General features: G+C 38.6%; 1 protein-coding gene across 1 annotated transcript; it reads right to left on the bottom strand.

Moving 5' to 3' along the window:
* Positions 1–10,635: 10,635 nt before the first annotated feature.
* eIF2D (eukaryotic translation initiation factor 2D) lies at positions 10,636–27,690 on the bottom strand. The gene is made up of 7 exons (XM_089254735.1): positions 27,307–27,690; positions 21,071–22,297; positions 20,018–20,107; positions 18,526–18,615; positions 13,509–13,629; positions 12,243–12,417; positions 10,636–10,768 (listed from the first exon to the last, which is right to left on the bottom strand). Exons 1-7 carry the CDS (start codon positions 27,360–27,362, stop codon positions 10,701–10,703), a joined length of 1,827 nt encoding a protein of 608 aa, XP_089110861.1. The 5' UTR covers positions 27,363–27,690; the 3' UTR covers positions 10,636–10,700.
* Between the last annotated feature and the right edge of the window lie 247 nt (positions 27,691–27,937).

The following is a 27,937-nucleotide window of genomic DNA, read 5'->3' as shown; positions in this document are numbered from 1 at the left end:
TCGTGGACAGTAGCGAGCAGACGTGTCCAGCGAAGCTCCGGCAAATTTTTTGTTGTTATGGTTGGTCGACCAGTGTTTCTAATATTTTCTGGGTTTTGACTTCAGATTCGTGTCTGTCAGTCGTTCGTGTACTTATACAAATACAAATACAACGTCACAACAGGCAAATTGCCCAACAAGGTGGCTGACTTAAGAACATCATGGATCCCCGAGCCCCTACCTACTACTGCTACACCACACATGCACCCCCCCCCCCCGCGGAATCCCCCAACGAATCGGTACATGCGGGAATGTGCGTGTACGTGTAGTGCAACCTGACGTAAATTTGTTTCTGTGTAATGCTTGTTATCTGTAGTGCTGTCATCTGCCCCAGTTTTACTAACTATGAGTGAAGTGTTATGGTTGAATGATTTACCGTTGTAGGACTGTTGCTCTCTGTGGCGAGACTTTTTAACGGGGAGATCGGCTCGCATTAGCGCCTTGAAGTTGGGAACCACAGAAAACCAACTTCAGCCGACCACCACTGTGGGGTTCGAACCCGGATCCTCGCATCACGAGTCCGGCACTATAACCACTCGACCACCACAGTGGCTACTTGGGGACGAATTTTCGTGGTGACTTCTCATCAGGAAGTGAACTAATTTTGTGTTTTTCTACGGTGCTCGTCAGAGCTTGGATAACATGGATCCGTATGGGTTTCGCGGAATTGTGAGTACCTTTCTTTTTCCGCCTCAAACCTGTAGATTTTGAGTGACAACGTCTCGTCACCCTGTGTGAAAATTGTCGGCAAGAATCCTGTGAATATTTTGGAACAAACCCGAGGCAATTCTAATGATTTCATGATTTTATATGAATCTTTGAAAATTGTGTTAAAATCGCCATTTTTTTTTTTTTGACTCTGCGAACCTACGTTGTGTCTACGGCAATTTAAATCGTTAATAACATATCTATAACAAACTATATCAATATATATTTTTTTTAATAATCATACTGATAACAGATCTGGCTCTCCTAAAATTTTATTTCTTGTTCAGAAAAGTGTAATGATTGTATAGATGTCACTTTTATATCGTGATTTTCAAATCGCCATTTTGGACGAAACGTGGTCAGAGTTCATTTTGGTTAAACAGGTCAGTGGTGTGTTGGCCTAAAAATCGTTTCTTGTTTATGATACTCTCATCCCGTAAATATTGCAGACCATATTTGATTTTGTTAAATCGGACAATTTTTTATATTCTCATTTTTAGTAATTTCACGATTTTGTTCCGTTTTCTTGTCCCTTTTCATATTTTCTGTTCAAAATCGGGACGAATTTAAAAAGAGCTGATTTCATGGATCTAATATAATATTATTGGAATCTCTTGTATATTCTGAATATCTATAACATTGTTTTGCATTTTGAGACTTTTTACCGTGGAGAAAAATTCTTTGAATATGTTGAAACGGTTGACAAATATGTTCAGCTTTTTGTGTTCTACTGTAAATTTTTTTTTAGTGTTCAATTCTCTAGGTTCTTTTTATATATACACTTATATATTTGCATAAATTCTTTCACTGTCCCGTATTTGTTGTGCATTTTCATATTTCTCTTCTAAAATCGGGACTATCTGCAAAATCCACCAGGGGCGAACATCCGTGCCGAAGAAGACTTTTTCAGTGGAATATTCAGGTGGGAATCAGACGAGCAAAGCTGGTATAAACTTTGAGTCGGAACAATAAACTTTTCTATACAGCAAATTTCTATATCTTGGGAGCAGAGCGTAATCTTAGATCAGAGGCTACTATGGACAGGTTACACAAACCAGTGCCATCACACAGGGCAGCAGGAGTATCCGGATTAAGCAAGAGTTTAACGGAGACTCCACGACTAACAAACGCCAGAGGCATCAAGAAGAAGAGGGTCAGCCACAAGGAAGCTCGGGGGATCCGGAGTTTCTGCGAACATTTCAACATGTCTGATGACGGGGAATACAACAAGGGGGCGAAACCCAGAGCACTGAGATGGAGCTCTGGAGACTGCAACGACGGAGGTAGGGATATCTCAGTATCATCTGAACCAGAGCCATCCTCTCCAACATCAGATTACGACAAAAATAATCTCAACACAACAGAGCAAGATGCACAGGGTTCTAGAGTTTCCTGGAACCTCAGGGCAAGCTGGTCATCGACATCAGGGGAGAGCGGCAAGAGAGAATTGGCGGAGGAAGAAGACAGCGGCTCACATAACTTTGATGTTGCACCAGCCAACGAACTCTGGAACTTGTTAACAGAAAGAACGGGCCATGGGAAATTCCCGATACCGCAAAAGTACCACAGTGACATTAAATCACTTATCAGTGATATTATAGATATGGCAAAAGCGTGTGGGGAATCTGAACGAATGACTAGCACCCCAGCAGACGACAAAGACATCAGGCTTGAAAGAGATATTGATATCTCTACAATAACTGAGGAACAGGAAACAAGGCGAACGTGCTTACCAAACAAGCAAGCCCAAGTTGAGGTGACTCATAAGGGAGAAACAGAATCGAAGGACAGAACAGATAACAATACAAAGATGGAACAACAGGTAGAGCACGAGGAGATCCCAGCCATAAAAACAAATAGGAACAAGCCGAGTGAGGACGAGGCGACAACTTACGATATGGTATGGGGGACGGATTCAGAGAAAAGACATGCAAGACATGTAGGAATACAGGTGGAGATAAGGGTGGTTAAATTTTGCCAAGGCACCCAAACAGCTGATAATGATTTCCCGAGACTCAACGAGGAAATGAACATATCAAGGAAAACTAAAAGCCCCGGAATAGAGGATTGGGTACGATGGGGAGTAAGACATAATATTTTCTTGCCAAACAAAGACAAAAAGAAGACTCATGGATTGAATGTAAATGGGGAAAAAACTCAGACGAATCAACAACATTCAACAGGAAGGGAGGAAGTTGGCGAGGGAAAAGAGACGGAAGAGTCAAACAAAAAATCAGAAAAGACAACGGGGCTAGCTCCAGAGACAGAGATGCAAGAACCCATAGAAGAAGGAGAGATAGTAGAGGAGAATCAGGTGTTATCACCCATTAAAAGTAAAAGAAGAGTGAAATGGGCTGACTATAATGGAAGATCACTTCGAACAGTAGAAAATGAACAGCCCAAAACAGCGTTAACGAACATCCAGAAAAAACTTCTGGCAATGGCAAACCCTTTCGATACGAGAGACTGTGAGACAGCATCATATGCAAGAGTGGCAAGAGAAGGGGCACAAGTTCACACACTACTGCTATTCCCGAGAAATTTGGAAGACAAAGACGATCTTCCTCTGGTCCTTAGGGTAAATAAAGACAAACTAGAGTTAACCGGAAAAATACTTCGAATCAGAGAGACACAGAGAGGGTATGCAGTGGATTTGAGTGAAGAAGAAGATGCCAAGGAACTACCAGGCAAAATACTCAACATAAAAGAACTGAACGACGTGATGACAATCAGACCGCCGAGACCCAGAAGAGAGCTTCTAATGGTTAAAAACTTTAATAGCGAAGACGACATCCAAGAGCTGTTGGATAACACGGCAAGGGAACTGGAACAACGTAAAGAGGAGGTGGAGTACAAATTCCAGTTGCGGGCACAAGCAAAAAATCAAAGTCACATAATTCTGGAGGTGAATGTCAACAAAAGACTAACAAAAATGTTGGACGAGGGAATCATGTGGCTGAAAAGAAAGAGAGTAGGGGTCAAGAGGTTCGTGCCCTCCCCGAGATGCTTTAGATGCCAGTCGATGAAGCATCACGCTAGAGACTGCACCAGCCGAGACCCCAGATGTGCACGATGTGCAGAACGACATGAGACCTCAAGATGTCAAAGCAACAAGCAGAGGTGCATCAATTGCTTGCTGAGCAACCAGGAAAAAGGTAGCAGGTTCGAAACTGGTCACAGTGCTTCAGCGATAAGTTGCCCAGTTTTCAAAAGAGAAACCTCTGGCAGATGGCAAAGAACGGACGTCAGAAGAGAGAGACGGTGGAGAACAACTTTTTTCAGTGATAAAGGCAGAGGAGAGGTACATCGACAAGGAAAGAACTGGAACAAAAGCGCGGGACATGCAACCTCAGGATATAAAGACTTCGAAAAAGGTAGAGAAGACCTAAATAAACGAGGATGCAGACAGCTTCCCTTCATCAGGAAAGAAGAAAAGGGTAGCATAGACGACGGTTACCAAATAATTTCACGAATAGTAACCAACGACACCGAAAGGAGTGGAGCGACAAATATAAGGGTAACAATACCAGGCAGGACTCGACCGGAAAATGAAAAGCCGATAAGAACAGTGGTATTCAGGAGGAGTCGTTAAACAGAAAGGATCACAAGTAAGGCGCTATTGAAGATTTAAACAAGAAAAACAACAAAAATGAATAACAACGGTACCCATATGGGTCCACAGAATCCGGTAGCAGTACATGGGCATTCCTCTGCAACAACGGCTAAATCAGATGGAGACCAAGGAGGTATAAAAATCCTTCAATTCAATTGTAATCGATGCATTGTAACGACATTCCAGCTCATAAAATACATAGATGAGCATAAGATAGACATTGCCCTTCTGCAGGAACCATGGGCGCATAACGACATTCTGAAGGGAATACCGAGCAAATGGGCTAGATGGAGCTCCCGCAACTGCAAAGCGGCTATTGTTATACCAAATGGACAAATACAAGGCACCACATTCTCAGTCCTTGAGAACAGTGTAGCAATCAAAATCAGCCTTTACTCCAATGAGTACATTTTCACTTCGGCGTACTCCTCCCCATATGCCAGACTCAAACATACAACAATCGAACTACAGGCGATTATCAAAAGTGCGGGAAGAGTACCTAGTATCATTGGAGCAGACCTCAATGGGGCACACACATTGCTTGGCTACAAACTGACAAGACCCAGAGGTGTAAAGCTACTGGATTTCATAAGATCTATGAATCTGTCGATCTTAAACAATGGGGAGTCGACATATCACCATGACGGAAAAGAGGGGAGTCCAGATGTCACATTAGCCAACGAATATGTTCCACTGGATCGGATAGACTGGTCAATCGATCATGAGGAGGAACTCAGTGTACACAAGTGCCTGATCATTCAGATCTACGACAAACCCAGATCGGATCCAACTGCCAAATACTCTAATTCACGTAGGAGAATTGACAACTTTCTTCGACACATCAAACCCGACATAACACGGCTAGTTGAAATGCTCCAACAGGTCAGGAACGAGGATGAGTTAGAGCAAGCCGTAGACCAGACTTTTGCCAAAATCAAACAGGCAGCTGATAAAAAGCTCAAGACAATAAGGCAACCTAATAAAACAATAACTCCATGGTGGAATCAAGAACTTGATATTAGGCGAAAAAAGTTCAGAGCCAAGAAAAAAAGATACAAAAAGGCCCTTGGGGAAGCAAAGATAGCAGCTTGTCAGGCGTACAGAGAATATCGAAAAGTGTACTACAAAGCTCTAAAAAAGACCAAGAGGGACAGCTGGCGGAAATTCTGCACAGAAGCGACTGATCCCTTCGGGACGACTTATAAGGCAACGGTGAGGAGAAGAATGAGGCACCCACAGTTGATTATGCCAGTGGGAAAAAACCTTCCGATATTGAAGGCTGCGGAAGAACAGCTAAAACAATTATTTCCGGAGGATGATACAGATCCGCATCAAGACCCAGGTCAGATAGTTTGTGCCACAACATCAGGCGAAGAGACAACAAAAGAGCCGACAATTTCGAAGGCGGAAATAACAAGAATCATAAAAGGGTTAAGTGACAAGAAGGCCCCGGGACATGATGGCATAAATAATAAGCTCTTGAAAGCCATCAACAAAGAATTTCCCCAACTGCTCAGAACTTTGTTCAACAGATGCCTGGAGCTGGGTATATTTCCATCTCACTTCAAATTGGGGAAAATATTTCTTATACTCAAAAAGGGCAAGGATCCTGACGACATCACCTCATATAGAGCTATCCATCTTCTGCCTACCATTGGAAACGTCTTGGAAAAAATTGTAACTCAGAGAATAATTTATCACACAGAGGCAAAACGATGGTGGAATGAAAACCAATTCGGATTTCGACAGGGACGTTCTGCAGAACAAGCCCTCCTGGCTATTAAGGAGGTGATCGTCAAACAAAGGGCGAAAAAACAGGATATCGCGCTCATTTCCTTGGATATTAAAGGAGCGTTTGATGCACTGAGACATAACATCATCAGAGAAAGACTCGAAGATATGCCGATACCAGAACAGCTTGCCAAAATAATGTGCCACACTCTTCAGGGAAGAAGAGTGGCACTTCAGACTACAGCGGGACTAGCGACACATAGGCTATCTAAAGGATGTCCACAGGGATCTTGCTCTGGTCCAACGCTCTGGAACGCTGTAATTGACCACCTTCTGAAGATGAGATGGCCAGGCCGGGGAAATGAAATCGTGAAAGTCCAGGCGTTCGCTGATGATATTGCCATCTTGGTCAGCAGCCCCACGGAAGGCAGAACGGAGACGCTCGCGTCAGAAGTACTCGAACAGATCAACAACTGGATGACGGAACACGGGCTTGAGGTGGCGTCAGAAAAGTCAAAATATCTGTGGATATCGTCCAAGACCTCATCAGGGCTCCAGATTGATGGGTCTCCTATCGAACGTACTGACCTTCTCAAATACTTAGGAGTTTACATAGATCCGAAACTCAAATTCCGGGAACACGTGAGGCTACAAGCTGATAAAGTTAATAAAGTTCTCCCACAGTTGTTAAGCTGTGCAGGCTCAAGATGGGGCATAACCAGTGCCATGCGTCGCACCTTATATGTATCGGTGATACAGAGGATGCTGGCCTACGGTGCCCCAGTCTGGGGTTCCAAGCTCACCAAGGCAGTAAAGAAAAAACTAGACTCGGTTCAGAGGAGCTTTCTCCTCTATATCACCAAGGCATACTGCACGGCACCAACAAACGCTCTACAGGTGATAACAGGACTGGCCCCCCTCGGGCATTGGATAGAGTCTGAAGCAAAAATGGCACTGCTGACGAGACTCAATCGGCCTATCACAGTCAACAACGAGCGCATAGAGCATTCGCAAATTGAACAGAGAGAGATCGGATGGTCCTCACACCCAGCAGTAGAGGTAAAAGACGGACAGATCAGCTTACACCATGACAAACAGCTAACGCCGACAGTAATTTACACGGACGGCTCAAAGACTAAAGACGGAACTGCAGCAGCCTACGTCGTTACGGAAGGCAACAAAATAATCAGCAAGTGGGCACGTAAGCTTAACGCAGAGGCTTCCGTGTTCCAGGCAGAGATGCTGGCTCTTCTAGAGGCAACGAGGAAGGCAGAGGAATTAAACCCTCCAGTCAAAATATACACGGACTCGCTTTCTTCGCTGCATGCAGTCACAAATCCGTTGTCCAAAACGTACGCTTCAAGAGCAGTCAGGAAGATTCTCATTAATAACCCCGGTATCGCCCTCTCCTGGGTTAAAGCCCACGAGGGGAACTGGGGTAATGAGGAAGCTGATGCTCTTGCGAAAGCAACAACAGAAAGACCAGAAGTCAATCGAAATATTCCATTTCCAAGGTCTTGGGCGAAGGCAAAGATAAAACAACATCTTCTAAGGCAGTGGCAGGTGCAGTGGGACAGCAACGATAAAACAGGGAGAAAGATCCACCAGGTACTTCCGAGGGTGAGGCTCCAGGATCAGGGGTGGTCAAGAGCAATGATCTTGTTCTTCACAGAACATGGGCCATTCCCTGCATACCTCAAGCGATTCCACCTTCGGGGTACAGACACCTGCAGATGTGGAATGGTGGGAACACCACTGCACTATGCCACTGAATGCCCACTGACCAAGAAATTTCACTTCGGGAAGCCTACACAAGAAAACTTGGCCCTTTGGAGAGCCGAGTTGTTAAAAAGAACTGACCGAAAAGAAAAAATTGGAAGATTGATGGAGAGGATAACAACAGACGAGAGAACATTCATCCCCGACGGAAAGCCGCCTCGATCGCAAAGAGCAAGAAACTGCAGGGCACTTTCCACAGAGGAGGAGTCTTCGGACTTTGAAAACGAACAGAACACATAAAGACTCCGCGCCTTACAGGGGCAGCTGTCGCGTGGGCGGATCGGTCACATGTAAATAGATGACTGTGTGATGCATATTGTGTATATGTATATAGTGTATATTTTTAATCTTCATTTCCCACCAATCTCCACTGGTTAGAAATTGCTGTATGGCGATATGGCCGGAGTTGGTGTGTGTGGTAAAGTAGTAAGATAAAGTTCACGGATCCCCAGCACCAATAAAATGAAGAAGAATGAAAGCCCCGAACTCCTTTAAAAATAATATTCTGTGTATAGCAATGTAAAACAATGAGTTAATTGTTTTTCATCTCAGTTCACGGAGCCCCCCCCCCCCGAAATTTTTCCGAGGACCCCTAATTAAGAACCACTGATTTTGACTAAGTAAAAGTAGACAGAAATGAGGGGGGAGGGGTGTGCAATGTGACCCCTGGTTTTAAAATTCAAGTAGGCAAAGCAAAAATAATTGTTCTTACATTCCAAAGACGAAACTTTGTTATGGAATTATGAGGTTTCACCAACAACGAGGGGGGGGGGGGTTCGGTCTCTAAATACTGCGTTTTAAAGATTTAAAAAAAAGATAGAGAACTCATCTAAAAAAGATTAAAAAAATATATTAAATTATTTATTTCATTAATACTGGAATAACTTCTTTCGTTAATGTTGAAAAATTTCTTTCATCAATTCTGGAATTTTCCTTCATTAATTCTAGAATTATTTCATTAATTCTGGAATCATCATTTTCTTTAATTTTGGAACTATCTTTCCGTAATTCTGGAATAATCTTTCCGTAATTCTGGAATAATCTTTCATTAATGCTGAAATTATCTCATCGGTGCTCTGAAATTATTTCTTTTATTTATTGTTTTACTCCTATTTATGCAATAGGAAAATAACGGGGATTGTGTGTGTTTTCACCGAGTCTCGTGATCTTCCGATGAATGATGTTGTAGACAACGTTCTCACTGCCAAGACCTCCGACGTCATACTCCCTCCAGTAATATAAGCTCGATGGATCACCCGGCATATATGTTACTGCCAAAGGTGGCAATTTAATTGGTCAATTTGCAAAGTGGCCGGCAAGTTCGCGAATTGGCCAATGTCCGAATTTCAGGCTTTAGCCAGCCATATAGAGAGAAACGATGTCACTCTCCGCTGTTCATACAAAGTACGAAAGCCTGGATAACCAAGCGGAGATCGAGATGTATAATTCGGAAAGAAAATTCACATTCCTCTGTGGGGAATTGAACCACTGGTTCAATGGTTAGAACACTCGCCCGGACAGTGAGAGATTGGTGGTTCGATTTCCCACAGAGAAATGTGAATATTCTTTGCGAACCTCATCTCGATTTCCGCTTTCGTATTTAGCCAGCCAGTTTGTGAAATGGCTGGAGATTCCTGGCCAAAGTCCGATGACAAAAGACATGATTCGGGATCATCGTCAGGTTGGTATATTCTTAGGTGATAATTATGTCTTCGTTAGCTATGGCAACTCATCAAACGCAGTCACGATGCGTAATCTTTTTCTTTAAATTTGACAGAAAAACTATATACCGTATATATGTGTACAAATAGTTTCGTACAATAGTCTGTCCCATGGAGCTAATCTAATGCAGCTAAAAAAGAGATATATATAACCACAAGGCCGTAGGAAGAGTGGGGGAGGACTTGGGTGTCTGGTTAGTTCGCATCCCCCCCCCCACGTAATGTGAGAAAATGACTAAAAAAAGGCGAAAAGATGGCCAAATCTATTGCTCTATCACTGGTCCCCCCCTCCGAACGGAATTTCTGGCAACGGACGTGTATAGCCATGTATCACACGTTGGCGGTGGCGGGCCATTTCGCGAATCGGCCGCACTTAGGGCTTTGTACGATTTACCGTGCTCTCGAACTTCTACCTACTAAATTTTAAATACTGAACTTTCACCTAATCATTTCAATTTCCCGTTTAAAGAGTTTTTTCCCCCGATTACTGTTTTTTGATAAAAGTTATTAGTGAGATCTACTGTATTGTAATTTAATGGGGTTCTTCCCCCTTCAAATGTAATTGGGGACAATTGGATGATGTGCATTGGAAGCCCCAGAATTGAATTTTACTCCAAGAGGTTCTTGCTAAACATCTGAGCCAATTTGGTGGATTTCGTTATGGTGCTGCCATCTGTAGACTGCGTACGCTCTCAGAAACAAACATTTGTATGTCACAGAAATCAACTCTCTTGTTCTTCACTATGCTTGAGACTCATCTTGGAAATCATAGTTCTGAAAAAACCCAATCCGAGCGTATGAAAATCACCCTCATCCACGATTCTGGTAAAGTTTACAAATTCAAGTCAGCTCCATTTCTAAGATACCCTATTTATGTGATTAATGATGTCTCTATACTGTATTTGCTTATGCTCGAGATTTATTTCATTAAAGAAATGAGTATCATAACATCATTTATGAGATAAATAACATTCATTTGATTAAAGTAAGAGCATCTATAATTTAAAATATAGACTTGGGTCCACAAATAAACACTCATAAGTATAACACGGGAAACTAAATATTTATTACAATGACAAAAAAGACATTGATGATGCATCACAAATATTTCATTTCTTTTTCTTTGGAGGTATACTGTCGAGTCCCTTGACATATTTTCTGGGAACTTTATAGATTTCTGCAAAAAAAATCAATGAAAAAAAAATCTTAGTTTCAAACTCATCAGAGCTGACAGACATAAAAACTCCAAAGAAGAATAAGCATAAAATATAAAAATGTCAGATTAAAAGATAAATTTTAATGGACAAAACTCAAGATTTGAATAAACAATCTACATACTGAAATACAGTCAACCCCACTTAATAGGATAACAGATAAATGGCTATCCCGCTTAAATGGATACAATCCTACAACATCAAAATTTCTCCCACGGAAGACAATGTTAAAGTTCCCCTCTCGCTTAGTGTGATAATCTGAACTTTTCCTTGCTTAATCAAACATTGCGCTTCACACATCAACCACTATACACATAATGTTTTTATTGAGTGAAACATTTGGAATCAGTGGAAAATATGTTACTAAGGGAGGATAAATACATTTGAGAGTATGTATCAGTCTCCAAGTACTCAATTTGTCTTCATTACATCCATTTAGGCAATTATTTTATTTTTTCTCTGTTAAGCCAATAGAGGGCACTAAATTTTTTAATAAAAATAAGTCTTAGGTATTGTGATCATTGTAATTAAATATAATTTTTTATGTTTAATTCCAGAAGCAAATATTTGTCCTTCATCAGTTTTCTCAATACACAAACCATACCAATATAGTAAAATGACAATTGAATTGTTCCCTGCTTAATGAGATATTGTGTGCTGGAAAATCATTTATACTCGATTAAGCGTGAACGACTGTATCTATTAAATGTTGGCAAATAATTGCTAAAGTTATTCAGGTTGTTTAACTTTCTTGATCAATGATGATGTCACATGTTTCCTCTGCTGAAGTAATCAGAGTGGAATGTCATGAAAAAGTCGTCTACCATGGCAACCAAATAACTTTTGCAATTTCATGATTAGTGCAGTGAAAGTCTATTCACATCTTCTATTGTTAAAAATATGCAAATATCATATGAAAATTGTTTGGAAGCGAGAATTGGCATTTCGCATGCATGGATGAAGAGAGAAAATTGAATCTAATATCAAGGATGAATAAAAAGTAATAAATTTTCATAGAGCCGTTAATTGAAGATTTTACCCATGAGATGCAACCATTGTAAATAAATGATGAGTGTAGTAGCCTGCCTGAACATAGATGTAAACTTTTATTCGACCCATGGGCCTGAGAAACACCCCCCCCCCCATAACATTTACCACCATCTTCATAGCAACCTATGGAAAAATAGGTATGTGTTTCCCCCCCCCCCCCCACATAATTCTGAGCCCTCCCAATGTTTCAAATAACTTTACTTTAATGCTGCTGAATATATATCTCCGACTATTTGGAGTGGTTGGGTAAATTTGATAATGTTTTTATCTAATTCACTATATACCGAAAAATATATAATTCTTTTAATCTCCTAGATGAAATGGTCAATATGGTTCAGTTATTACTAGTTCAAAAGAGTATTTTTATCAAAATTTCCCTTGGCTTACCAAAAAATAATTTCTGGAGAAAACGGAGCTGGTTCCCTTGGATAAGTACTTGTGTTCCTTTTTTGCCGCTGCTAGCTTGGCCAACTGAAGTACTAGCAGCAACAGCCACTTGCACATAATTTGCTAGTTTCTCTGGTTTTATACCAAAACTCTCCAGATTGCTTATAAGAGTAACCTGGAAAATAATTTTATAATATACAATTTAAGCAGAATATAAATGGCAGATGCAACAATTTTTCTAACATAAAAAAAGTATTTATCCTAACCCTCCATTGAGTGCAACATAAACTGCTAACTCCATCAGATGTTACAAATTCCTCAAATTAACTCTCAAAAATCTACCTAGTAGTGTCAAAAATCAACTGAAATGTTCAATTGAATTTGTTACAATTTTGTATTAAGATACTTTACTTGCAATTGAACTAATAAAATCTGAATGAGCTATTGTGAATCACATGTAATTAAAAAAAACTGTAATTGAAAAACTCTGAAAAAGTAGTTTACACTACATCTTACAAATTATATACCCCTGATGGAGGTTTAAATTTCACATATAATTTCTCATATGCCTGAAAACAGTAGCGGCGGAGCCAGGGGTGCTGTAAGTACTGGACGATCCATGGTAATTTGTGGCACTAGTCCAACTACCTCCCAGAATTTATTCAGAAATAAAAATTTCTTACATAAAGGTCAAGACGTGCACCCACAGATTTGAAGCACTTCCGATGCCTTTGACTGAAATTTAGTTGTACAATCATCCCAAAAAATATGAATATCCATAGCCACCATCGAAGCTGAAATAAAGCCATTTTTTTAGTAGTGGACTAAGATGGTAAGCTTAATCCCAATTCCATCAATATTAGTAATTTCCTCTTCAAAATTTCTCGCATTTCGACAGGGAGGTATCAGTCCCCAAAATTAGTTGATTCCTACTGATCAATTAAGGCTTCGTAGCAAAATTCCAATCAAATATTCTAGGGCAGTTTTTCTGAATCTATTAGTTGCTACTGGTCTCTCTTCCCTTAACATTCCCCCCCCCCCCCCAGGTGCAGATCCAGAGATGTGTCCTTATGGGCAATTAACTGTGTAGGTTGGTAGAATTGTCCTGTTGTTTATACAAGCCCATATTATTCAGCTTTTGGGAGGAGTGAGGGCCCTCCCCCTTATGAATCTGCTTCTTCCTCTCACCAGGTTCAAAACTGAAATTATTCATATCCCTCAAAACATGTGGTTCAACTGTATAAAAAGAAAAAATAATAATTTTACCTTCTTATTTCCCGTTCTAGTAGCAACTGCAACCTCTATGGGCTCCAGATGACCTTTTGTCACTTTTGCGTCTTCGCCTTCAAATGATATTTTATGAGCAGGAGACATCTTCTGTACGAGGCTAGAGATCAATGTGAAATTTTTCAAATTACTCTATGTATAGATGTAAAATTCTCTGTAATAATCTTTTGAAGAACATTCTCATTGAGGAGAATGTTTGCCAGAGGGGCTAAAATAATAAATAACTTCATCTAAGTATTTAACTTGCAAATGAATTTCTAAAAAAGGCTAATAAAATGCTACCTGTTTAGGGATAAATTTTCAAAAATAGTTAATAGTAAATTTATTCAAGGGTCTGTTCAGGTTTTTTTAAAGGGTCCTGTTTTTAAGAAAATTTTCCTTATTTTTGTGAAAAATCAATAATTTTGTGGGAAGCAAAATAATCAAGTTAATTTATCGCAAAAGAAATGAAATGCCAAATTTATGGTTTCATTAATTTGTATATTGTGAAGAGTTTGTTTTTCAGATCCAGATTTTTGTGAGGGGTCTGTTTTTTCAGCTCTAGGTTTTTGTGAAGGATCTGGAAAACGGACCCAAATTTTGGCTGAACAGACCCGCTACTACATTAGTAAAGGAAAGCTATGCTTTGTTTGATTTTCCTATAAGCTAGAGTGTAGGTTTATTACACAACAAAAAATCTAAGTCGATCACCTCAATTCTCATACAACAATGAACGCCAGGGTCTCTGCCACCGGACTTATCCCGTTGCCGAGATCTCTTCCAGCCCGCCAGCTTTGTGGTAGAGTCTGGAACAAAGTGAGTGTGTACACCTAACAGTTTGAGTATGTAGCTAGTGTTGTGTATGATATTTCAGTGCTGCCATCTATACTTCAAATTGTGAGTGAAGTGTAATGATTGAATATTTGTAACCTTGTAGGCCTGTTGCTCTCTGTAGCGAGACTTTTTAACAGGGACTTTTTTTAATTTTCAGACAACACAGAACTGCCCTCAATGGGCACTCTGATTAGAACTGTTCATAATAATATGAATAGAAATGTAAAATTCTCAATAATAATCCTTTGGAAAATATTCTCATTCAATAGAATATTCAAGAATATGAATAGGAAATATATAGGAGGATAAATAATTTATAGAAGAATATTCAAGAATATTCTCTGAAAGAGCTATGCAAATAAATATTTCCATGTTAAGAATTTAACTTTTGAACTAATACCTAAAAAATATGTTTGGGACTAAATTTAAGAAAAAAAACTATGAATAGTAACCTGATTGTGTTAGTAAAAAAGGCTACATTTTCAAGGAAACATATTTTCTGGATATTATGCTAAGGTGAACTCAGAAGTAAAAGTCATCTTGTCTCTGCTGGGACACGAACCCACACCCTCTTGTATACCGGGCAAGCATGCTACCATCTACACCACTGGAGATGCGACCCTGCTTTTCTTATTTCACACACTGTGGTGTGAGGAAAAAAAAACTGTGAATTTCTAAGGCCACATTTTGTTTGATTTTTCCGTGCACAGCATTTAAGTTGAATATTGCCATTCAAAAGAAACAGAATTGTTCTTAACGAACACTCTGACTCTAATTACTGTATTCACAATAGTAATTAATTCTGCTCCTTTCTAGATTAAGATATATTTTGCCGCATGTCTGCAACTGTTGTGATTTGCTGTCTGATTGTGAAATGTATTAGAATCTGCCAAATTTTTTTTTAAATCAACAAAAGCTTGAAAGCTTTTATTAACTTCACTCCTGAAAAATTGAGAGAAAATTATTCTTGAAGCTGTATGTAAAAGAGTGTAAGAAAACAAAACTAATGGGGCTCAATTAACAACTTTCAAAGAAATATGAAAGATATAGACGTTTAGTTTACGTTCATTGATGAAAATAAGTTTCTTAGAATGGTGATTATAAGAATACCTTCTTCTGTCAATCCTTCATTTTATTTTTTGCTCTGAACTTATTTCTGTAAATTTATCTAATTTTAAAATAATTTTAATAGCTTTTAAAGTTATTAGTAATAATTTTTATAGTTTCAATCATCAAAGGTTTCCAAAACTTTCATAAGAAAAACTTTTGAAATCTCTCACCATGACTGATACTCTGAAAATATCCTAAAACTAAATACCGTCATTATTAGGTCATTAGGGCCATTCAAGTATCATGTCAGCAACTTTTTAGCCATTTTTGACCCCCTTGTCAGCAAAAGTCTGCAAAACTCTGATCCCCTCCCCCTCAGCAAAATTTCGCCAGCACTGCTCCCTAACACATATTAGTAGGATCATAAACATAAGCTGGAGGCGGCATAGGGGGCTCATGCACCTCCCCACCAATGAAAAAAATTAATGCAAAAAAACTTTTAAAAAATTAAAATTTTGAAAGAAAATACTTTTATATGTTGTTATTATCAATTTCTGTTAATTTGAATGCTATTTGAAAGGTAAGAACTCAAAATTTATCTTTAAGAAATTCATTGTGACGCACCCTCTAAGCCATTAATGGTAAACCCTTAACCCGCAGACCAAATGTGTGGCCTGCCCCCTCAAACCTAATTTTGTAAAAATGAACTAAGCAGCGCATTTACAAATCGCTTAAATGACCCGTGGCACAATTCCAGAGCATTTAAGTGGCCCGTAGCACATTTTCAGATCACTGAAGTAGGCCTCAAAGATCACTTTCACATTCAAAGATCACTTAAGTAACCTGAACACAGTTCCAAAACACTTAAACAATCCGTGGCACATTTAGAGATTCCTTGAGTGACATGTGGCAGTTTTGCAGCACTTACGCAGCCCCCCAGTGCGGTTCTACATCACTCAAGTTACCCATGGAACATTCCCAGATTACTTAAGTGATCTGTGGCATAATTATGGATCACTTGAGCAATGCGTGGAACAGCTCCAGAGCACTTAAGCAGCCCCAACAAATTTCCAGAGCACTTGAAGGATCAGTGAAACATTTATAGGTCACTAAAGTGGCTCTGTAGGGGACTTATCAATAGGGAGAATGTTAGTTCAGGTGCCCAATAACTATCGAAAGGTTTTTTTCCATTTTTGGCGCCTCAAATAAGATGCCATTAAGAATATTTCATATCTTCATAAAGGGTGGTTCATGATGTAAGCATCATCCAAACCCACCCCCCCTTGTCATCAAAAGTCAGCAAATCGGAAACCCCCCTCCCCCATCGATGATGTAATACTTGAATGACCCCTTATGCCAAAAAATTGTTTTCTTTTAAATGCTTCAAGCAATTAAAAAAAACTGAATTATATTTCATAATATAAACATAATTAGTATTTTTTCATTATTTCAAAGAAAAAATATTCTCGATTTTTCTCTAAATTTCATACCCAGGAGAATATTCTCTCCTCATATCTCTAACTCTGGCAGCCCCCAGCCTTATAATGAGTAATTGGTGTAATGACAGACTCCCTTGAATGGACATAGATCATTTTATCGAGGGGGGGGGGGTCATTTAGAAAGAGAAGTAAGTTTGACCATTTTCTTTGTAATGGTAAATAATGTCATTGTTCCCCCAATTGCTTATGTAAAATTATTGAAAAGGCAGTTAAAAGCTATCAGTATGTCAGTGCTGTTCACCATCAGTCCAATCCCTAACTCTTCTCAATCGCTCTTTCATCTTTGCGCCCTTGTAACATTCTTCATTTTTTGGAACACATTATATGGTGTCTATATCTTGTTCAAGAATTAAAAATACAGGAAGGTGCCAGTACTGCTTTTTTTTTTTTTGTCTTGTTTTTAAGTAAAGTAAAACCAACATTTAAAGCATTCTTTATTGTTTTTCGGATAATCAAGTTTTTCCATAATTCGAGGTGGGCCTCTGTCACATCCACCTCAGATTATCCAGACCCTACTGTAACTACAATACCTTATAATTTGTGTTTTCATATAATTTTTTATTGTACAGATTTCCAAATAAATATCATGAGGAAGGAATGATCCTGCAATAGACAAAAATTGGGATGTGATCAACTAGGCACAGAGCCACTCTGCGATCAATTCGAAGTGGTGCAATAAATTTTTCCTAAGAACAGCATTTGTCTAGATATAACACACGCCCTCTATTCTTATACAGATTTCAAGCACTCAGTCACTTAAATGAAACGGCTGCGAAAGGTAATTTTTTTCCTGAAATATTAAAAAGTGAATCATATACATACAACTCTTTCAGACGCTGCATGCACAAATGTGATGCATGCTTTCTCTCACTGTAGATTTTTTTCTACGTCAGAGAGTTAAGCCCTGTGTTACAAATGTATATGACGAATATACAGGGCCGTAGCATGACTTCTCTGGGCAGACTTTACCCAGGAACCCTCCTTGAAAGGGTGTTAAAGATTATTACGCTAAATAAGTGTACACGGACCACCATTCAGCTCGGGCTCCGATTGCCCTAGTCTAGTTACAGGTAAGGGTGGATTTAATGGCGGGTGCACCGGGTGCGTGCCCGGGGCCTCGACTTCTAAAAGGTCCCGAAAAAACTCCACACTTTTTTCTAATTTAAGGGCCCAATATTTTCTTTTGCGCCCGGGGACCACTGGTTACAGTCCTGCAATTACGAACTTTGGGAAGTTTCATCAGAGGGCAGCACTTAAAATTGAACTTTCCGGAGAAGGGGAGGGGGTTAAGATGGTTTCCAGGACGAAGTGCCTGCAGGAAAAATGTAATTTATTACATGATAAAATTTGGCAATAACTTTCTAAAAAAAATTATATGTGAACACGAATATACCCTGCATCATTTTGGATAAAAAAAATTTAACGAAGTGAATTATTTTTAACAAAAAAAATTTTAATTTTAAAAAAGTAAACATTTGCAGACATTTATGTTTTTAACATATTTTTTGAGTATCAAAAATGCAAAAACATCTTGAAAATCCCCAAAAATAAATATTTGGTTGTGAAAGAGATAAGGTAGTAATGGTAATTTAAAATCATATGTTCAATTGGAACCGTAGGCATGAAAACATTACGTTTCGTGTAATTCTTCCCACGTCATAGTGACTTTGTTTTCCCCTCTTTTCAATACCACATCAGCAAGGACTGGATCAAGCAAGACTAATCTGCAAAAAAAAACTTTTATATAAAGATATTTATAATGCATCAAATTTATGAAAAATGATTGCCTTAACAATGTTAAACAACTATTCTTCAAAAAAAAGTACAAATGGGACATTTAAAATCAGATCACCCTGAATACTTTTTTGTTGCTTGTCTCATAAATTATTGTAACCTATCATCCCGTTAAAATCATAGGCTATAAGTGCTGAGTAAACCACTCAAAAATATAAATAGGCACTTCTTATATTCACCATATTGTCTTTCATTTACCAACAAATGAAATTTCTTGTTCCCATCATGATATGGATCTGCAGCAGCCCTGCACACACATGAATACCAACAATCAATAAAAGCAGAAGCAGATTTATAGTTTTGTGACCTGCGGGCTACACAAATTTTGCTTACGTTCCCCATTCTAGTCGAATTTTCTGAACCACTCATTTCTCAAATCTGCCATCCTGAGCTATACCCCCCTTTAGCTCCCCCTCCTCCTCTCGCATCTTCAAGTTACTCTTTAGGTGATTCAATGACCTGGTCCTTACTCTCTAGGTCACTCGCATGCTTAAAAATTCTCTAGGTTACTTCTTCTAAGTAGGAACTAATGTTACAGTTAAGCAACTCTTCTGGTCATTCACCAAAAGTGTCCCTCGCTCTGTAGATCACTCGCATGCTTGCAAACTCTGTAGGTCACTTTTTATGTTGCTCACTCTCCTGGACTCTTACCTTCTAGGTCATTCTTTTGGTCATTCACATGCTTGCACACTACTTTTATCACTCACATGCTTGCACACTATTTTTATCACTTACATGCTTGCACATGCTCTTAGATCACTCTTTTGGTCACACACATGCTCTTAGGTCACTCGCATGCTTGCACATGCTCTAGGTTACTCTTTTGGCATTCACTGACCTAGACCCCTTGCTTTCTAGGTCACTCACTGACGTAGTCTCTCGAGACGCAGGATTATGGTTTACTGCCTGTGGGCAAAATTTGTTTCCCCCACCTCCTATAAATTGACCAATCCTTTTTTCCACTCTGGGCACCAGCCCCCCACTAAGTAACCCCGTAAATATACCACTGAGTACATATGCATTTTTTTCCAACTGCCAGTGCTTTCATAATGCATGGGGTCCCCTAAGCATGCTCTGGTTACCTCAAGTGCAAAGTGGCCTCATGAAAATAAGATCTGATTAAAATTTGAGACCAAAGTATGTACATTGGTGAACCGACATTTCTAGCGAGGTAGAGATGGTGGGGGACTCAGAAAAATAAAATCACTCCATCTATTAAGACAGTCCTGCCAACTGCTGAGATAATTTTTTGTGTTCAAATTCGGTAATTTTTCTTTGTCTATATATTTAAACAAAAATCATGAAGACAAAATAAAATTTGAACAAATGTACCTCGGATTCTTTTCATCAATGAGGTTATTTTGCCGAACATAATCTCTGACGATTTCTCTGATTTCACTGGAAACGAGAGCATCACCTTTCCTACAAAAACAATACAGAATGTTTGTTAGCTGATGAGAAGTTTTGTAATTAAGTAACAAAAACATATTTATTTAATACAAACTCAGCAGTAATAAACCCAGTTCAAAATTTTGGTATTGGTTGGTTATTGGGAGTACTTTTGATAGTATCCTGGTATTTCCATTTGTGATTTAATGAAGTAGCCTTTTTTCAACCATCAAAACTTTAAGTAAAGCTTGGCTGGTTTTTTTTATCAGCAATCGTAGGTCATCTCAATAATCGACCAGTACCGAAATTCTCATGTGTGGGATTTTTACTCGTTACGCCAACGCTCAACAAATCCAAAAAAAAATTCAGCTAAGGAAAGATTTCCTAGCATTCCAATCATCAACAAAAAAATTATCAAATTTCTCTTTATAATATATCAGGATTTTTAGTTGGTTATGGTTTCGATTTTTGTCCAACAGATGATGCTGCAGTGTAAATGTAAACCGATAAGATTTGGATATGTAATGGTGGCAACAGTGTTTGTGTCGGGGGAAAAGACACGAAGGCACTTTTTTTTTATGTCCACGCGTATATTGTCATGTTTTTTTGTCTTCATACATAAAAATGCATTTTTAGGAAAATTAATGTGTCGCTTGTCTGTAGTTTATCCCTAGACAACAGACCCACAGAGAGAATGGGGTATCAGGAGGGATTTGAACCCAGGACCTCTCGCAGGGTCTTTAGGTCTGTTGTCTATGGGTAAACCACAGAGAAGTGACAAAATCAATTTCCTAAACATTTATTTCATGAACAAAGACAAAAAGCATGACGATACACATGCACAGACATAAAAACTTGTACATATCCTAATCTCATCTGTTCCCATTTATGCTGCAGCACCATCTGTTGGACAAAAACAAAACTATAACTAACTAAAAATACTACATAAACGATAGAAAACTCTTAACACAAACATCATTCAGAAATACAAATTACCGTTTATTAGCATGTTCAAATAACGCTTTAACTTGACCCGAGACGACAAACATCTCAATGATTTCAGGAAATTTATAGTTATCCTGAATAACATCTTTAGATGCATCTTCAGATGAACTGATTTCCTTCTGTCTTTTCACGTGTTCTTTGAATCTAGGATCGGGCGAAAAAGTTTTGACCTTTTCACTCTCCAAATTTATGGCAACGATGCTTTCGACACCTTTCGTGAGTTCTTTAACATCAAGCAAACCTCCCAATTTCATTTCTTTGAGAAACGCTGACAGTTTCTTGTAAGACGTCTTTTTTATATCCAGTTTCAAATCTTCTGGACAACAAGATAAGACGTATGTCCTGTAAAAAGTACTCGTCAAGACCGGCAATTCAATTTTCTTTCCATGGATTTTCAAACCCAACATGAAACATTCTTTCAAGATGTCGTCCATGGTGTAATCGGATTTGTCGCTGGGTGCAATGCATGCATCGCAATCATGAATTCTTTCAGAGACATTTCCTGGACATTCAGAAAGTGTTGGATTTGAAACCATCACATCAATTTCAGTCTCATTTGAGTTCTCATTCGAATCAATTTGAAGATCAGAAAAGTTTTCACAAATCACCTCATCCGCATTATTGTCAGAAGTCTGTACAATGTTATCATTACATTCATCAATATCTGGATCAAGAAGACAAGGGGTAAAACAATCATCTGGCACCAAAGGTGGGTGACTCTGGTCACCGTTTAACCACAAATTATCTCTGTAACAATGTTTTATCAGAACGGCTTTGCCTTTGCAACCATCAACAGTCAACTCAGAACCAGACATCGCTGCAATCCCAATAGCTATAGGTATTTTATTACCGATGATTCTCACTGAGCACATCTGCTTCGGATGCAAGTCTCTCAATTCTTCGGCAGATTTCTCATCGAAGATCACACCAGGAGCCATCAAGTCAGCACCATTGCACATTTTTTGCAGAACAAGTGGAAGAGTGGTGACAGTAGGGACAATATCAGGAAATTTCCAAAGAGTGTAAACGGTAGGAAAGATGCGATCTCTAAGAGAAAAGAAGAGAGGATTATTGTCCCGACAAAATATCATAACAGTTTCTTCTGAATGAGTGAATGCCTTGACTTGGGTCAGCTCGCCCTTTGGTGGCAATAAATCATTCACATCATCATCTGATAAGCAAGAGAAGCTCGATCTAATAGAATTTCTAAATTTCTTCCTGAAAAGCAAAAAAAAGTATAAATTTTTGTAAAAAAACCAAACTTGCACAATATACAGCATGAGTATCACACGAGTACATTCTTCCAAATACGAGATGAGATTTGGCTACATCACGTCAGATTATTCTATTCCTTTCTTTGAAGCGATTGCATATTGAGAATCTATCATCAGCACTAAGATTAGGTGTTCTGCGACTTTCTAGAAAAGAATTGAACCATTTGACGTGGCATTGATGTAACATAGCCAAGTCTCATTTGGTGCTTGGAGGACTATAAAGAGTTTTTCAACACCCTAACTGTCACAGGCATACATATATATAGGATATATATACGTCCTAGAGAGTCTGTGCACTGATTGTCAAGGGCATGTAGATAGGTTATATATACACATCTTTACTCTTCGTGATCGAAAAAGGGTGGCACTGGGGAGTGGAGCACCTACGATTTCATCGGCAGTTAAGAGGTTAATATATGTATAAACATTTAAAAAATCCAAATACAGTAGCACATAGATTATTGGCAGCTTCATGAGTCCAGAACGTCTCAGTGGGTCCAAAATCACGAGATATAAAGAACCATGGTTAATAAAGATGATTTCTGAAAATGTAGCAATAATGCTCCTAAAATCGAAGGGTAAATTTAGCTTGCCCGATGAGCTTGTCACTGGAAATATTCAACTCCTTAACCTTTTCAACGGCAATTAGGAATGCTAACACCCCCCCCCCCCTCAAAATACCATATCTTTTTAATGAAGTAGATTTTCTTCAGATTTTCAGCAGGTGCAAACTAAGGGGTATAGGGAAAAGTTTCCCATATCGAGAAATCAACTTTACAAAATATCTGTGTGTGTCAGTACTAAGTAAAATAAAGTCAGTAAAATAAGCAGTTTTTACAAAGGCAAAATATCTCGTCGATGCCACTTGAAGGGTTAATCTCATGTCGCTTCCTAAATTAGGTTGATTACATAACTATTCCTTTGCTCAGTGGGGAATGACATAATTCACTCTCATTTGGCAAATACTTGAAGCATTTCAGAGCAGTTTTAAACATAGTAGTACATTGCAGCAACTATTAGCTATTATGGTAAGTTCAATCACATAGTTTAAACATTGTGCAAGATCCTTTATGTTTGGGTAACATTCATCTGAATATGGAGACACATTTTTTCCTTCCATATAAGATATGTACCCATACTTTGGTGTACGCAAAGGGGGGGGGGTTTGGGGGTTCTAAATCCCCCCCCCCCAAGGAAAAAAAAATCTAAAACTCCCTCCAGAAAATTCTGTGTATGCCTATGTACCCATATACCTCCCATTTTTGGAGAAAAATGCTTTTCTTTCGGGGGGGGGGGGGACTTGCATAGGCGGAGATAGACTTGGAAGTCTGGGGGTGGGGCACGATTATGATAATGTGTCAATTCATCTACACATTTATGCATTAGATCAGTCGACTTCACCTTTGGTGCTGGGGGGCAATGTCCCATGCCGCCCCCCCCCCCCCAGTATCCCTGCTCATGGGACCTTGTCGTATTAAATTGTATCACAGGATAAGGGGATAAGCCTCGATGATATGGATCAATAATTCTAAAATTCTAAGGCTGTTTGCCCATTTTTTAACACACATTATCCATACCTTACACAAACAACTGTGGCTATCCGCAACAACAGCTATCTGTGAAAGCATATTTTTATTGTGGGCAATTTTGATTACAGTTTAAAAGGGGTAACAGATCTGAAGAATGAGTGATCAAGAAAATTAATAGGGTGGAGAAGGATAAAATTTTGAATCATAAATCAGCCTCTGCCTATAGAGCAAGGGACCAAATTGATGAATCACCATATTGACTAGAGCAGGGGTTCTCAAACTGTGTGACTCCACTTTGCGGCACCCTGACAAATGTTTTTCAAAAGGATTCTTTGTTAAACTGCTCAGAGGAACTGCAAACAAGCATTGACTAGGGAAAAGGGACATGGTGTGTGGTAAAAGTTTGAGAACCCCTGGACTAAAAATTGCACAAGCATGTGTGTGACCAAGGCTGTGTGCAAGCATGCAAGAGACCAACAATATACAAACATGCGAGTGACGAAAACAGCACGCAAATATGTAAGTGACCAAAAGAACAACATAGAGACAGAGTCCAGGTCAGTGAACAACAATGAGATTGAACTTGAGCAGTGTTTCTCAAAATGGGCAATGGAATGGTCCAGGGGCGATGAGAAAAACATTCCTGAAGGGGTTGATGGAGTGAAGTTTGGGAAACAAGGACCTTAGAGAGTGTGTAACCATGAGAGTGATCAAATGAAATATCTACGGAACAACGATCCTTGTCGGAAAAAGAGTGACCAAAATAGTATGCAAGCATGTGGGTGGCTAAAATAATGTGTGAAAGCATGTGATTAGCCAAAAGGATAACCTATAGAGTGTGCGAGCATTAGAGAGACCAAATGAGATATCTGGAGAGCAAGAATGTCACTGAGCGACAGTGTACAGCATGCAATGCCGTCTTAACGCACAGCCCGGGGGGCCTCAAGAGAAGAGAGGGGCCTCCCAAAAATGTGATCTCATTGAAATTTTCGATAATTTGCCATGTAGGGCCTCAGAAAAATCAGTTGGCTCATGATGCTCTTAAGACAGCCCTGCCAGCATGTGAGTGACCAAAACAATGACCTAAATAGTAGAAGTATATTAGTAAATTATTACAGGCATAGGCGTACACAGAATTTTCTCGGGGAGGGGGTGTATATATATATTTTTTTCTTTTCGAGGAGATTTACGGGTTTTCCTGCAAAATAACACTATAATATCGGCTTGAGGGGGGTTAGAACCACAAAACCAGGGTTGGTAAAAAAACGGTTTTTTTGAAAAAAAACCAGGTTTTTTTGGTTTAAACCGTTTTTTTTGTTTTAAATAGTATTAACATTAAAAACAATGAAATTTCTGAAAAATCATTCAAACTTCGAATAATTAACTAAAATAAAGTGGTTATTAATGTAATTAACACTATTCCCATACTAATTAATCTAGAAATATATCTTACATTTTAACAAAAACCAACTTTTGCAATTTAATTATTTTTTGCTTAACTCAATGGATTACTGTGCGTTTGAAAATTCTTTTAATGTTATTATCAATCATATAGTATATAAAAGTTTTTCTCCAGTTACTTTTAGTATGCCTAATTATGAAGCTATTTTGCAAAAAGTAATAAAAATTAGGTGAACATAATGTATTTAATGAAGCATAAATAATGCAGATTAATTAGCAATGATTTACGATATACAGGGTGATTATAACTAAGGTTCTGATTTCAAAACACTGTAAAAAAAGAACGATTGTCAGAATGACTTGCAAATTGACATGAATATTCCTGAAAAAAATCAATTTTATTTGATAAAGGGGAAAAAATACTTAAAAATGTAAAATTAATGACATCATCCAACATGTGGGAAATTTGCTCGCAGAATGGAAACGATAGCCAGTCATGGCAAAATGATATCTTAATTATAGCATTGCATGATTTCATAATTCATGGAAACATCACAAAAAATGAAGTAATTGAACAAATAACTACAACTTACTTAAGAAATGTTAAATATGTTGTCCAACCTGAGGTTGAAAGCACAAAAATTGTTGTTCAACAACAGAATCGGAGTATGCCATGGTCATGATGTGGATGTGCTTGCAATTCAACTTCATTAAACCAAACGCCCCCCCCCCCCCCCGTTAATATTCCTGAGGAACTTCTAACATATAGGGAATGTGCTGGAAATTGCAATTCACCAAAGTTTGAAATCTGACTGACCACTGTTTATAACATTTTGAGGTACCCCCCACAGCCAGAACTTGCAAGGGTTAAGGTGCATCCTATCAAAATGGGTCTTCAGCAGCTGCTATGCTGGTATTGTAATGTGCATCTTGATAGAAGTTCTATCCACACACTGATGCTGTGGAAGTGCAGAAATGATGTGGTTACACAAAATAGATTATACTGCTGACCAAGTACAGCATCATCTACTTGCACATTTTGCACTTTTTTCTTTTGCGAAAGAAACTTCCATTGCTTCAGGAGTATCCATGCAAATTTTCAAGTCATTCTGATCAGTACTTATTGTATGTGTTTTGGAATCAAAACTTAAATTATAATCACCCTGTACATAGCTGATTATTTTTCATAAATCTGTTACTACTATACAGTAGAACCTTGATTAACTGGGCTTAACGGTGTGTGTGTGTGAAAGTATAAAAAAAACTATTGAATATTAAGACTGGGAGATATACAGTAGGAGATGTGCTACTTCTTATGGGAAAGAAAATGAAAATGTATGTGAGGTAATGTAACTACTAGTACACTGGTCTTTGTTCTTTAAGGACAGCTGGTGTCTTTATTGGATTATAGGACCACCTGCCCCTAGCATGATGGTGTCACTACTGTAGCTGCTTCTTTGTGAAGGGGAAAAAAAAACCCTGTGAGATAATACACCATTACATTTAGATGTGTGATGCAATCCTTATTCATGAATTTGCTAAAGATAGAGCATCAGAATGTAGCCAAAGGTTAAAAAATGTTGTAAGAATGAGAAATTTAGGCTTTTATATATAACTTTAAATGACTAAGATACTTCATATGAAAAATATAAATATGTATTCTGGCCACTTTTATGAGACTTTTTGAAAAAAAACCACTCATAAAATCTTACGTCATTTAAAGATATACCATCAGAATGTACCCCAAGGATATAAAATGGGGTAAAAATTAAACATTTTGGCTAATAATGAACCAATATGATATTTTTCAAGGGAAAAAAAAGATATTTAGGCAACTTTTGATTTTTTGAAAAAACCACTTGGTTTAAAGCAAACAACCCTGCCCCAAACCCCCCTCAGCATCCGCCAATGAGTACAGCCCACCATATAGTAAATTTACAATATTGATGTAGACATCGTTTCTATTGCGAGGTTGATGTACACATTTCAAAACCATTTCAGTAGCTTTATTTAACACTCTCACCTCTCAGATCCTTTTAAAGCGGTGCTGGTCTTGATTTTGTATTTTTTACAAAACATTTTGATCAGTTCAAAGTTACTATTCACACATGATGTTATTGGCGAACCAGTTCTGTTCAAGAGCAGTTGGAGGAGAACGCAATTGGAGGATTCTGAATGAATTTTATTATATTATACAGTACTTCTGGAAATAGGCAGTTTCTTGCTCTTCGAACTTCTAAATTACACAGGACACTGACCACTAAGATAGTCTCCTGTTCATCATCATCGGCAAACAAACCTCAAGTTTTTTCCGGAGAGTAAAAATTCTGGCCAAATTTTTTTTTCCACAACTTTGGTTCAAATATAGATAGCAGCACTGACCAACAAGCATATCCATTGCACAGATACAATCTTTCAAGCGGCTTTGCCCCAACTCGCCTAACACTATGGTGGCGACCACTGTAGTAGAATAAATAAAAGTATTAATGTACGATCTTTGACAAATGTCTAAAAGCTATCAATTTATTTAATTTTTCAGTTACTTCAGTAATAGTTGGCAACTTTACTCACTTTTGGCATTGCTTTTGGCGATCCCATATTTTCCCAGAATCTCTATGTCCCTTATTTTCTTGGGAAAATATGGTCAGATTACT

The sequence above is a fragment of the Pholcus phalangioides genome, unplaced genomic scaffold (genome assembly GCF_987345545.1).
Source record: "Pholcus phalangioides strain wild (caught in Gottingen) unplaced genomic scaffold, Ppha-v1.0 ptg000042l_1, whole genome shotgun sequence".
Taxonomy (NCBI): Eukaryota; Metazoa; Arthropoda; class Arachnida; order Araneae; family Pholcidae; genus Pholcus; species Pholcus phalangioides.
Note: the sequence above shows the minus strand (reverse complement) of the source record. Positions and strands in the feature narration are given on the sequence as shown.

What these genes read in the sequence shown, in the direction of transcription:
- eIF2D (XM_089254735.1), bottom strand. Translation starts at nt 27,362, where the DNA reads ATGTTTTGTAAAAAATACAAAATCAAGACCAGCACCGCTTTAAAAGGA. An exon ending in TTTGAACATGCTAATAAACG is followed by an intron (nt 20,108 to 21,070) that starts GTAATTTGTATT and finishes TTGTTTTTGTAG; the next exon opens with GAAAGGTGATGCTCTCGTTT. An exon ending in ATTGATGAAAAGAATCCGAG is followed by an intron (nt 18,616 to 20,017) that starts GTACATTTGTTC and finishes TTTTTTTTGCAG; the next exon opens with ATTAGTCTTGCTTGATCCAG.